The sequence below is a fragment of the Sylvia atricapilla genome, chromosome 25 (assembly GCF_009819655.1).
Source record: "Sylvia atricapilla isolate bSylAtr1 chromosome 25, bSylAtr1.pri, whole genome shotgun sequence".
Lineage (NCBI taxonomy): Eukaryota > Metazoa > Chordata > Aves > Passeriformes > Sylviidae > Sylvia > Sylvia atricapilla.
In genome coordinates, this window is record NC_089164.1 from 3,553,263 (window position 1) to 3,565,020 (window position 11,758).

The 11,758-nt window shown below is 58.5% G+C and overlaps 1 protein-coding gene across 4 annotated transcripts; it reads left to right on the top strand.

The window, feature by feature from the left end:
• The first annotated feature begins 4,423 nt into the window (after nt 1-4,423).
• LOC136371542 (inositol 1,4,5-triphosphate receptor associated 2-like) lies at nt 4,424-10,481 on the top strand. Of its 4 annotated transcripts, XM_066335671.1 has the most exons (15): nt 4,431-4,592; nt 4,671-4,825; nt 5,639-5,685; nt 6,073-6,149; nt 6,299-6,362; nt 6,624-6,699; nt 6,939-6,966; nt 7,554-7,694; nt 7,806-7,937; nt 8,215-8,362; nt 8,849-8,901; nt 9,481-9,531; nt 9,624-9,706; nt 9,794-9,907; nt 10,202-10,479. In XM_066335671.1, the coding sequence occupies exons 1-15, from the start codon at nt 4,485-4,487 to the stop codon at nt 10,359-10,361; spliced, it is 1,437 nt and encodes a 478-aa protein (XP_066191768.1). In that variant the 5' UTR covers nt 4,431-4,484; the 3' UTR covers nt 10,362-10,479. The 4 variants fall into 4 exon arrangements, with proteins under 4 accessions (XP_066191772.1, XP_066191771.1, XP_066191769.1 ...); XM_066335675.1 differs by lacking the exon at nt 10,202-10,479 and having other exon boundaries at nt 4,424-4,592; nt 9,628-9,706; XM_066335674.1 differs by lacking the exon at nt 8,849-8,901 and having other exon boundaries at nt 4,426-4,592; nt 9,628-9,706; nt 10,202-10,481.
• The last annotated feature ends 1,277 nt before the right edge of the window (nt 10,482-11,758 follow it).

Sequence of the window (11,758 nt, forward strand, 5' to 3'; positions counted from 1 at the left end):
TCATTAATGTCTAGATGCCTGCCAGAGGAAGGAAACTCTGAAGCATTAGGTGACTCTCTTAAGGCTGAGAGCACAGATTTCTTTATGTGAGAATCTCTTAAGCTATTTTAGGTGACAGTGGACTGATGAGGCTTCAAAGTCCGCATTAGCTGGAGGATAGAAACCTCCAGGGAGCCGGATTGTTGATGTGTTTGCATTCCAGTGAGTTAGTGGCTGAGTATAGTGAAGCTATTGTAGGGCTGCCCAAAATACGACATAAATAGAAATTGTGCCATGATCATCAAGGTCTAAGCCTGCTCTTCTGGCTTTATTAGGTAGCAGGCTCTGATCTTTGCAGTTTCCTTGCAGAGCTTCTACCAAGTGACCTCGGTGTCATTGTCCCCAGTGCTCCGTCTGGCTGTGGCTGTTGGTCACATGGAGATGGCCACTGGCTTGTGGCAAGAGCCTTCTTAGCCCTGGTTTTGCTCTTGGCTGCAGCTTATCATGTGCTGGGGGTTCCTCTGAGGTGTACATGCAGATAACAATCACGTGAGGAGAACTGGGAGCAAACCCTGGGGACACTGCACGTGCTGGTGGAAGACTGTTTATATGGAGATTGGCAGCATCTGCACAGAAAACTTCACTTTTGACTCCTCTTAAGAACTTCAAAATCCATCCTGAACAGTGCAGAGAGGTGGATGCAGCGTAAAACATCAGTCAGATTTTATAGTTCAGCAGAACCTTGGCCAAGAGTGGCGGGAGTGCCAGGACTGGCTCCATCCTTGTCCTGATTTAAGAGTGGTTGTGGTGAAGGGAATGGTCTGAAGCTTTATCTGAGTCCTTTCTTAGGCTGGAGGTAGAAGGCAGCGTGTGATTTTCAGTTTAATTGTGATACTTGGCAGTGCCTCCTTGCCTGCTTCCTCTTCTGTTTGTAGTTTTACTTCATCTTACAGAGGGGAATTCCCTTTTTGGTCCAGTAGTTTCTGGGGTTTTTTGAAGAAAATTCATCATACGCAATTACATGTGTTGTGTGTCCACTCTGCTGCTTCCTCACCCTCCTTTAAAGGGAATTTTGAACCAGTTTCATGACAAGATGATTCCTCCACTCCCTGGGTGCCTTTATGGGGCTGTGGTCAGGCAGCAGAGAAGCTCTTTGGGGTGAGCAGGGATTTTGGGTCTGGGGATGTTAAACACCAGACTCAGAGCCATGTAGAAGCCTTCAGCCATGCAGCACCTTGTTGGAAAGGGCTAAAATTCAGTGACTTTCCTGAAAATGGCCTGTCTCCATCCCCCAACTCTCCAAACAAGAGTTCCAAGTTGTTGCTGTGTCACCTCTTGCCAGGGGTCACTCCTCTTCTCCCTGGAGGTAGCTGCGTGTCCAGAGACAGTCCTGCTAATCTCATGTGTAATCCCCAACATGCTGATGCAGTTCTGCCTGGAAACCTGGGGGCTGTGACACCCAAACGTGAGGCTGAACTGCTCTGCGGAAGGCTCAGGCTCAGCAATTTATTATTTTTTTCACTTGGGATTTAAAACTGAATAAAAAGAAAGAGCCATTTTCCTTCTTGTCTGGGGATTTTTGTGTGTGTGTTTTTTGTGGGGTTTTTTTGTTTGTTGATTTGGTTTTGGTGGGGGTTTTGTTTGGTTTGGTTTGCTTTGTTTTGTTTTTTGGTGTTGTTTTTTTTGGTGGGCTTTTTTTCCTTTTTTTTTTTTTTTTTTTTTTGGTTTTTTTGGGGTTTTTTGTTGTTGTTTTTTTGTTTGGTTGGTTTTTTTGTGGGTTTTTTTTTGTTTGTTTTTTAATGCCAATGACCTTTTAATCATAAGAATTGTCATTTAATCATAAGAATTGTCTTATACTCTCTTGGGTAACCTGGTGGCAGCCAGGTCCCTGTCAGCTGGAGAAGCCAGAGCCACAGAAAGGTGAATTTGGGGGAGGGCTGGGGTGCTGTTTTGTGGTTGGCCCCCTGCACAAACCTGTAAATCATGCTTGCTGCACCAGTGGCAGCAGTCAGTGTCAGTCTGAGCAGCTTTCTTCCAAGAAGTGGATAATCCAGATGACCATACTCTTGTGATCTGAGCTGTGAGTTCAGCTCAGCTTCAGGAAGATGCTGTTGCTGTAGCTGCTGTGAGGGACCTCGCTGGAAGGAGGACAGGGGACAAAGGCAGAGCCCCCAGCCACATGCTGCCTCCCACCCCTCTGGGCTGGAGATCTCCCAGCAGGGTCTCGTTCCTCCCTGCTGAACAGGTCTGTGTGAAAAGAACTGGGCTGCTTTTCCTTGCTTGAGGCTCTGTGATACCTAGATTGTAGTCACTATTTAGCTGCTCCCAGCTTATAAATAAGAATGTCTAAAAACTCCCCCTGCGTGCTTTTAGTAACTGCTTTTAGAGGCTCTTTGAAGGGGGTGGTTGGTGAGCAGGGACATTGCCTCTCTGACCCCTCCCGTGAGTGTGGGAGGGAGCAGAGGCACCAGTGCAATGGTGTCCTTGGCTCTGTGTCCCCACGGGGCAGCCCTGGGCCTGCCACGACACCAGATGTGCTGCCTGGTGCCAGCTGCTGCTCCTGGGGAGGAAGCTGGGGTTTTCTGCAAAGGTGTCCATCCTCCCCTCATTTTGTAACCCCTGGCCCTGGGGCTGAGTTCTGGGCTGTCACTCGGGCAGGAGAGTCAGGCAAAGCCTGCCCTGGCACTGGGAGATGCTGTGTTCCCTCTAAGGGCTGAAGAGGTCTGCACACCCCAAAGGGTTCATTGGGCTCCTTGGGCATGGGGGGGCAACAGCAGCTGCCTCCTGAACATGGAGCTCGACTGCCCTAAGCTCATTAGGGGAGGAAAGCAGCTTTAGAGGACGTGATGGATTTGAGCAAAGGGCTGGGCTGGGGCTGGGGCAATGGGGGGATGGCCAGGGGGAAAGTGGGGCTGCTCAGAGGGGCAGGAAGGATGGGGCTGCTGGGCAGAGCAGCTTCCCTGCATCACCGGATAAGATGCTACAGGGGGTCCTCATCAGAAATCCCAGCCGAGCGTGGTGCTGGGCTCCCCATGACAGCACAGGGGCTCCCCCATCTCTCCTGAGTGCCCCCATCCTGCCAAGGCTATGGCTGAGCTCAGCTCGGCTCTGCACACACGCAGGGAGCAGTCCTGCTCTTTCCCAGCTCTGTCACCTCCTCGGAGCGGACGCGGGCTCCGGCCCCGCACCAAAAGCAGAGGTTTCCTGGCCACCTGCAGACCACTCTGCCCGCCCTGGCCGGCGCGGGGAGCTCCCAGCCGCTCTCATGCATCTCCTTTAAAGGCCTTCTCTCATCGGGCCCGTCCCCGGCAGCTCGGTCCGCCGCAGATGCGGGTGCGGTGGGCGGCGGAGAGGCTCTGCCGCCGGCAGCGAGCGCCGTGCGCGGCCCCGGCAGCCCCGACTGCGGCCACGCCGTGTCCCCTGACCCCCTCCTGGCGCCCATGGGGGCCCCACAGAGCTGAGGGCCGGGTCGGAGCCGGGCAGCCCCAGCATCTGCCTCCGGCTGCTTGAGAGAGGAGTTCAGGCAGGTAACGATGTCCCGGGGCGCGCTTGGTTGTCGCCGAGTTGAGGGAAAGCGCCCGGTGTGGCATCTCAGGGGGTTCTTTATGCTAAAGCAGCTGCGTGTCTCGTATCTGTCCCATCTGTAACACAAAGATGAGGAGCGGGTGTGTGTGAGGCTGTCAGAGCTGTGGGAGGGCAGCAGGGTCTGCCGCTGTGATGGATTGAGCGCTCCGCAGCAGGGACCAGCCCTCCGGAGCACTCTGGTGCGATGGGTTTGGCTGATCCCTGCTGGCTGGAGGCCCCGAGTCGCTGGGTGGAGATGTCAGCGAGGATTCCCACTGTATAGGTGTGAAATGGGCTGGCTTCGGCAGGTGCCAAGTGCTGCTTTTTGCACCTTCATCAGAGCCGAGCGGGCGCTGGGAGCTGGGTGATGGCCCTGCTTGGTGCTGCGGTGACCTAGACTGAGCTTTGCCCAGGGATGGGGGGCTTCAGGCAGCTTCTGCTCCCTGTCTCCCCTAGATCTCTCCTGCAGTTCCTATCCTGGACAAAAATTTCCCCTTCTGTCCTAAATTTGCGTGTCCGTGGGCACAGCCTGCGAGGAGTCACTGTGGGACAGTCCCTGGTGCTCAGCGACTTCACTCTGAGCTGGGAGAGGGACTCTGGACTTTCTGCATTTTTCTCAGATTCTTTAAACATTGTAAAACTGCTTAAACGAGTTGCCCAAGCTCCCTTACATTTGGAAATATTTTATTTTTGTCTCTCTGGGAGCTCGGGGATTGTACAGCCTGGAGAACAGGGGGTTGCTCTCTCTCTCTCTGCACTGGGTGCTGCCGCTGGTTGGTGGCTGCAGATTTACCTTCCCCTCATGAAATGATGACCCCACATCACAAACCCAAAACGAAGATTGCCCTGGGGGAAGGAAACGGGGGTGGGAAGGAGGAAAATCCACTCTCGGCACTGCCCAGAAAGGAGGCTTGTATTGAATTTCTCATCTGCCTTGCTCCATGCCCGCCCAAATCCCACCAGCCTCCTCCCGAATCCCAGCGGTCCTCCCCACCTCTTCTCCCGCAGATGCCTCCACGCTGAGCAGAGGAGCTCGAAGCTCCTGCTGGGTGAGAAAAAGCTTTAAAAATATAACATTTAGAGGCGTTCTCCATCTGCGCGTGGCTAATGTGAGTCTCTCACGATAGGTGTGCTGGTCCTGGAGCCCCTGCACCTCAGGGATGAAGCCGCTCGAAGGCACCTCGCCGGGTCAGGGCGAGGAGGAGGCGCAGGGACCGGCCCAGGGGCGCCGGCGGCGGCAGCGGCAGAGGACGAGCTGCAGACCCAGCCCCTCACCTCGGAGGTAGGTGCACAAAAACTCAGCCAGCGGCTCTCGGGGTGCTGGCAAGGATGGGACAGTGATGGCAGTGCCAGGCAAGGGACACTGAGCATCGTTTTGGCATGCTGGCCCCTTCTCCTGCAGCCACTGCTCTCCGGGAGGTGAGGGAAAAGCCTTGCTGAAGCCCTTTCCAGAGCCAGGGGTAAAAGTTTGGGGGTTTAAACCCTCTCCCAGTTGGGTGCTGGGCTCCAGCGTGGGGCTGCAGAGGGCTCTGCACAGCAGCCGCTGTATCTCCGTGCACCGGTGCCCTGCCGTCCCTGCTGGCCTCCACATCGGCGAGCAGGGATGCTACAGAGCTGCCAGACCTTCTGGCACCTGGACAAGGGTTTGGGGTGATAAACTTGTCCCAATGCACTTTTGGGATGGGCTGCCATCCCCATGGCGGTGCTGTGAGGTGGTGCCTGGGCTCTGGCTGTGCTGTGGTGCTGGCAGAGGCCGGCTCGCAGCGAGGTCCCCTTGGCAGCCAGAGCGAAAAAAAAAAAAAAAAAAAAGAAGAAGATTGCTGAGGCAAAGTACAGCAGTGGCTGGTGACTCATTGCTGGCTGGAAACGGCTTCGGCGGGTCCTGTGTGGGGCTCTGCGGCGGCGGCAGGAGCGGAGGGGGCGGCTCGCCCGGGGCAAGCAGAGCGGGACGGGGACGGAGCAGGCTGCGGAGGATGCTCGGGAAGGACCCAGGTCCGGAGCAGCCCCATGGAGGGAGCTGGCGGAGCAGGGGGGGTTGGGATGCTGCCGATGCTTCCTGAGTTTCTCCAGGGTTTACCCGGGATTCCCTCCACAGGGAGCAGCAGGCAGAGCTGTCCGGGCTCTCCACGTCTCCGGATGAAGGTAAGGGCAGCCCAGGAGGGAATGAGGTCAGAAGGGTGGGTTTTCCACCCTTCTGAGCAGCAGGAGGGTATCCCCTGGCCTGGCAGCACCTGCCTGCAACCTCTTCCAGCCCTGGGACTCCGAGCCCATCCCTTGGATTTGGCTCGCCAGCTGTAACCCACCCTCTGCACTGGATCCCTTGCCCTCCTCCCCCCGCCCTGGCCCAGTTTAGCTCCAGCTCCCTTAATCCCACAGGGATATTTTGGGGGGTACCTGGCAGCTCACTCCCCTTGGGAACCTGCAGGCTGCAGAAATGCCAGTGGCAGTTTTGGGGGGTCTCTCCTGAAGCGGTGTCAGGCTGGGGAGGGGACTCTGGTGCCCAGCTCCCACCACCCTTTCTGTCCCCAGGCAGGGTGAGCAGTCCCCAGGGACACCCAGGTGGGATTTTGGCCAGGACTGAGCAGAGCATGGAGCAAGTCAGTGAGGTGAGAGGGAGGGGAGGGAACAGGGGGGGGGACCTTCCCTGCCTGGTCCTTGGGCTCAGCCAGGCCCCCAGCCCCTCTGTTCTGGTCCTCTTGGATGCTGTGCAGCACCAGGGAGAGGTTTGCTCCAACAGCACCTTTGTGCCTCTCAGGAGCCAGGCAGGACCATGCAGGAGCAGGCTGTGCACCCTGGGGACAGTGACAGGACTGAGGAAGGTGGGTGAGTCTCCGTCCCACATTCCAGCTGGCTCCCCTTAGGGGAAGGCTTGAAGTCGTTGTGGATGAGCATGGGAACGTGTTCTGATGAGGGTCATCTCCCTTGGTGGGGGTATGGGGAATGGGAGACTGGCCCAAGAGGACCTAATGCTGGGGAAAGGATTGGGATGGTTCCAAAACATGGGCACCTACCCTCTGCTAAGACACGAGGGCAGAAAGCCCTCACATGTGATCTCTTGTGGCCCCACTGCCTTCCTGCAGATGCAGAAACCCTGGAGGAGCCGCTGCTGAGTCTCCCCAGTGAGCTCTCAGTGCTGGACAGACTCGGCTTGCACAGGTAAGATCACTGAGCACCTGCATCCCTCTGGGGGTACAGGACAGGGGGGCCCAGGGCACAGCACAGCTTAGAGAGTGGACTTTCCTCCTTTTCCATCACACAAGAGTTGCTGTCCACACAATGGGCACTTGGCTTCCCGCTTCTGGTGGTGGCTGGCACCCCTGGGAGCAGAACAAGGGCATTTCCAGCATGCAGCCCCCATGATGCCCCCACCCCTGACAGCCCTTCTCTTTCTGCAGGGTGGCTTTGACAGAGCAGGACCTGGAGGTGAGGGCTGCTGGAGGCCGTGGGTGGGCTGGGGAAAGGGGACACAAGGACTGACACCTTGCTGGCTCACGGTCCCGTGGCTGTGCCCTGCTCCTCCAGGCACCGCAGTCCCCTGGCAGCCACTTTATAAACCCTTTCCCAGAGATGCTTTTGGCATTTGGAGGCAGCTGCATTTCCACCAGTCTGTCCTCTGCGTGCCCGGCAATCCCACAAAGCGCTCTGCAGCTGCTGAAGAGCGCCCTTAGCCGAGGAGCCTCGCTAATAAAAATAATTTCCCTGCGAGTGCCAGGGCTGAGTCAGGCTCAGCTGGGACCCGCAGCGAGGGCTGGCGTCTGCCCGGCGCGTGCTCTTGCCAGGAGGGCTCAACATTTCCATGTGTTATCGGCTGTCTGGGGGACGTGTCTCCCTGGGATTGTCCCCACCATGCAGCAGCCTAACGGGTGTTGGGGCAAGTGCTAATCATCTTTAGCACTGCCCTGTTTGGTGGCACGCTGGGAGGTCTCTCTGTGCCTTGGGGACAGCAGCACATGGCCCTGGTGGCTTCCCTTCTGCCCCCGTGTCCCACCTGTCACCTCCCCACCCCGCAGGCAGCCTTTGCCCACCTCGCCCTGGCTTTTCGCTGCGACACGTTCACCCTGCAGCAACGGGTGCAGGTGGAGAAACGGGCACGGGAAGCAGCAGAGGAAAACATCCAGGAGGAGATAGGGCAGTGCCGGGCTGCCCTGGAGGTAGGTGGGCACCAGAGCAGGGGGCTGGCGTGTGCTGGGATCATCCAGCCCCAGAGGGGTTTGGACAACTCAGAGCGCCAGCTCCAGCAGCTCCATCCTTTCATTCCACAGAGGCTGGGCCAATCCTGTGGCAATGCAGCCTGCAAGGAGACACTGGAGCAGCTGCAGCACAACCTGGCCGTGCTGTCAGCGGCCATCGAGAGGGCAACCAGGGCTGCAGAGAAGCTGGGAGCTGTACACCAGGTGTGTACACAGCCCAGGGCTGGGAGTGATGGAGGGTTACTACAGACAGGTTGGGGACTCATCCCTGGGCTCGCTGGGCTTTGTCCCTCCTCCTCACCGTGCTGGCCTTGACCTCAAATTTGCACTTACCAGGGTGCAAGGGATCCACCTGCCTGCCCTTGGGAGCAGGAAGGGTTTGCACCTGCACTCCCTGGGTGGAGGCACCATGGGATGCACAGGCAGGGACCTGGCTCCCGGTGAGATGGGGGCCCTGATCCCCCACCCCGCCTGGCTGCAGGAGGCCCGGATGAGCCGAGCAGCAGAGGTGATGGTGCAGCACGTGGAGAACCTGAAGCGGCACCACCTGCGGGAGCACGCGGAGCTGGAGGAGATGAAGCGCCTGATCCAGCAAAACTCCCGCAACCGGCAGCTGGCGGAGACCCAGGGTGAGGTGGGCTCTGCCACTGGGGCCTGTGGAGGGTTTGCACGGAGCAACCCTGCAGGATTTGGTCCCCAGCCCCTGTGGGGAGTCAGTGTGACGCTGCACCACAGCCAGTGGGTGCTGTGAGCTGAGGACTGGTGGTGGGGAACAGCTGATGGTGGTGAAGGGAACAGCTGATGACAGTTGTGAGGGGACAGTGGAACAGCAGCTCAGTGTGGGAGCAGGTGCTGGTGGCTGGAGAGCCGTAACCCAGCTGGGAATGCAGGGCAGTGGGGCCCATGCACAAAAAGGACTCTGTTCCTGAACACCCACCTCCACACGTGCCATTGCTGTGCACGGGACCAGGTCCCCCTGCCCAGGGCACCACCTGTGCCACGCACACAGCACATGGCCAGGACAGCTTTCAGTGGCAGGGAGCTTTGTGACTGTCTGTTCATAGCCCCATCGTAGTGCTGGGGGATGATGTAAGGCAGCTTCTCTTTGCTCCCAGATGATGTGGAGCCACGGCTGAGACCTCACCCCCTGAAGAGAACTTTCCAGCAGGTAACTGGTCCCAGTTCAGGAGCCTTAGAGCTACTGCCTCCCCATGCCCTGCCGCCCTCCCTCAGCTGGCTGTCCCATGCACCCACTTGTCCCCAAACAATGTCACTGCAGCCAACTGCTTACTGCAGGGAAGATCTGCTGGAAATGCCAGGGATGAGGCAAAATGTAGGGGCAGCCTCGAAGGGCTGTTGGTAGACAGACACTGTACCCAGCAAGCTGGGGGCTGCTTGTGCAAGAGATCTTAGACAGATCCTTCTTCCATTGCAGGGACACAGCGCAAGAGCCACAGGACAGTGATTCCTCTATAGCTCAAGAGCTAGGGGAGGGGTTAGGCAGCGCCACCAGCTTGCAGCAGTAATGACAGGCACAAACCTCTTTGACCTTCCCCTCTTAGGCTTTGACCTTCCCCCCTTAGCTTTCTGCCTCTTTCTGCCTTCCCCTCTTAGCTCCAGTGGGAACTGGCAGTGTCCCATGGTGTCCCCTGTCTGTGCTGGAGGGGTAGCTGGGGAAGGAGGAGGTGAGAAGCAGCTGCCCAGGAGGTCAGTGAGCTGCTGCTCACCCCCAGCCCCTCTGTTGCAGGGGTCTGCCCGCCGCAGAGTCAGCATCGCCGTCATCCCCAAGCAGCTCCTGGTAAGGACACGTTGGCTGGGGACAGTCAGGAACTGAGTCCCCAGGCTCACTGGGGCTGTGTCCCCACTGACTGTCCCACCCTCGGTGCCCAGCCAGGTGCCAGCCCTGAGAGCAGAGCAGCCCCAGCAGCTGAACTGGAGCCAGAGGGGGCCCAGCGCTGGCCCAGCACCCAGAGGTAACTGCGCTGGGTGACCAGGCAGACGTGGCACCAGCTGCCACTGGCCATGTGGGACAGCACCCACCCCGTCCTCTCTGTCCCCAGGAGTGAACTGGAGCCACAGGACCAGGACAGCAGCGTGACTGGGAAGCTGGTGGCAGAGGCAGACGGCAGAGGCTCAAGCACAGGGGACGAGGAGCAGGAGCAGCTTGGGCTGACGTGAGCAGCACCCTGCGTGTGCCCAGATCCCCTCATGGCTGCTGGCCTCTCTGTGCTCCCCGGGTGGCCAGCACTTGGGCAGGGGGCTGGGGGATTTAGTGCTGGAAGACACAGATGTTGTTTGGCTTCCTCACTTTTGCCCATGCCCTCCTCAGGCTTGTCCACTTGGGTTTGCGAAAGGGCCAGTGATGTTTGGGGCTGAGTTAAACATCCTCCTTGTGTCCCCACATGGGGTGGAGGTGGGATTTTCTCTCTCTCGTGGATGACAAGTGTCCCTGGTCACCCTCTCCTCAGGTCCAAGGGTTCTGCAGCAGAGCTGTGGCGTCCCTGGCTCTTCTTCCCACAGCACTACTGGGTTTTCTTCTGGCTGCTTCTCCTGAGCATCGCCTTCCTCCTCCTCGTCCGTGTCCTGGAGTTGCAGCGGCTGCAGTCTGCAGCATCATCCAAGGCCTAGCTGGACTGGGGAGGGGGGAGCTAAGAGGCATCTCTGCTCCTTCCCCACGTCCTAAAACACCAAAACCCTAGAATAATAAAACGGGAGGAAAAATGGGGGAATTGTAATGACGGAGCAGGGGGTAAGACCTAAGGTAGGACCTGTGTAGGATCTAAGACATGGCTGGCACTTCCATAGAATCCTGAAGGGGTCAGGGAGCTGCAGAAGCTCTCTGATGCCGTGGGTTGCCTGTTCTCAGTACATCAAGTGTTGCTTCCACACATCCCCTGTCCTGGGGACAGCTTGGGCTGCCCACAGCTGTGGGTTTGCTTTAAAGCCGGGTCCCTCAGTGCCACCACATGCCCTCAGTCCCTGCTGTAATTCACTCTAATGCTCCTTTGCTGCTGCCCGGGGGGCGATGCTGGGGCTGGAAGGCGCAGGTCCGTGATTTCAACCTTTCCCACAGCACCACGAAGTGCTCACAAACAGAGGGAGCTGTTTCCGACCGCCCGGGCAAAGCGCACAAAGCGCCGGGTTTGACACAGACGCCCCGTTTCCGTGTCTGCCCCAGCCTCCCGCGGCCCCGAAACACGGGTGGCTTTCGCTGTACCGGCACCCAGCAGCTCTGCAGGGACCAGAACAGCCCGGCCGAGCTGCCATGGTGGGGGTTCTGCACCAGGATGCCCAGGAAGGGGCCCGAGGGGCTGCAGAGGGGAGGGATGGAGGTGCTGGGCTGGTCACCTCGCCGGCTGTAGCCGCTGGCGGTGCCACGGGTGACTCAGGGTGGCCGGTGACCAACGCCCCTTTGCCGGCTGGTCCCGTGTCCTTGAGTCACCGTCCACAGTCTCGTGGCAAGTTGTCCCCGTGCGTCACAGCACGCGAGTCCCCTGGCCGTGACACCCGTCCCAGCGCACAACAAATGTCCAGCGGCACCCCGAGGACATCGCTAGAAACCCCAAAAAGCACCCGGCCAGCAGCCACCTTCGGTCACCCCGGGGGTTCCCCCGCCCGCCCCAAGGTACCTTCACCCCACTGGGACCATTCCCACCGCGAGGAAATGGAAACATAATCCCAGAAGTTTCCACGCGAGCTGTGGTGGCCGGGGTCCGGAGCTGGCACTGGGTGGGTTCCCCCCGCCCTGGATCCTCCGGTGTCCCCGCACCCTCCTGCCGCTTTCTGGCTGGGGAGGGCGAGCAGCACAGCGGCGCGGCAAGGGGGTGAAGCTGTTTGGCTTCATCACCCGAGTCTTTTTATTTGCTTGGCGAAAAGTCTGGTTTCTCACCCTAAAATACAAAAAAAAAAAAAACCCAAACAACAACAACCCAGCTGGGGTTGCGCTGTGCCGCTCGTCCCGTTGTTCCGAACCTCCCGGCACAAAGAGAGTGGCCCGGGGGCCGCCCCTCTGCCGGCACCGCCCG

Bases quoted from the DNA above. Each gene is read 5' to 3' on its own strand.
- LOC136371542 (XM_066335671.1), top strand. From the start codon at position 4,485: ATGCCCGCCCAAATCCCACCAGCCTCCTCCCGAATCCCAGCGGTCCTC. The intron at 5,686-6,072 runs GTAAGGGCAGCC...TTCTGTCCCCAG, and splicing joins CTCCACGTCTCCGGATGAAG to GCAGGGTGAGCAGTCCCCAG. The intron at 6,967-7,553 runs GTGAGGGCTGCT...CCCACCCCGCAG, and splicing joins TGACAGAGCAGGACCTGGAG to GCAGCCTTTGCCCACCTCGC.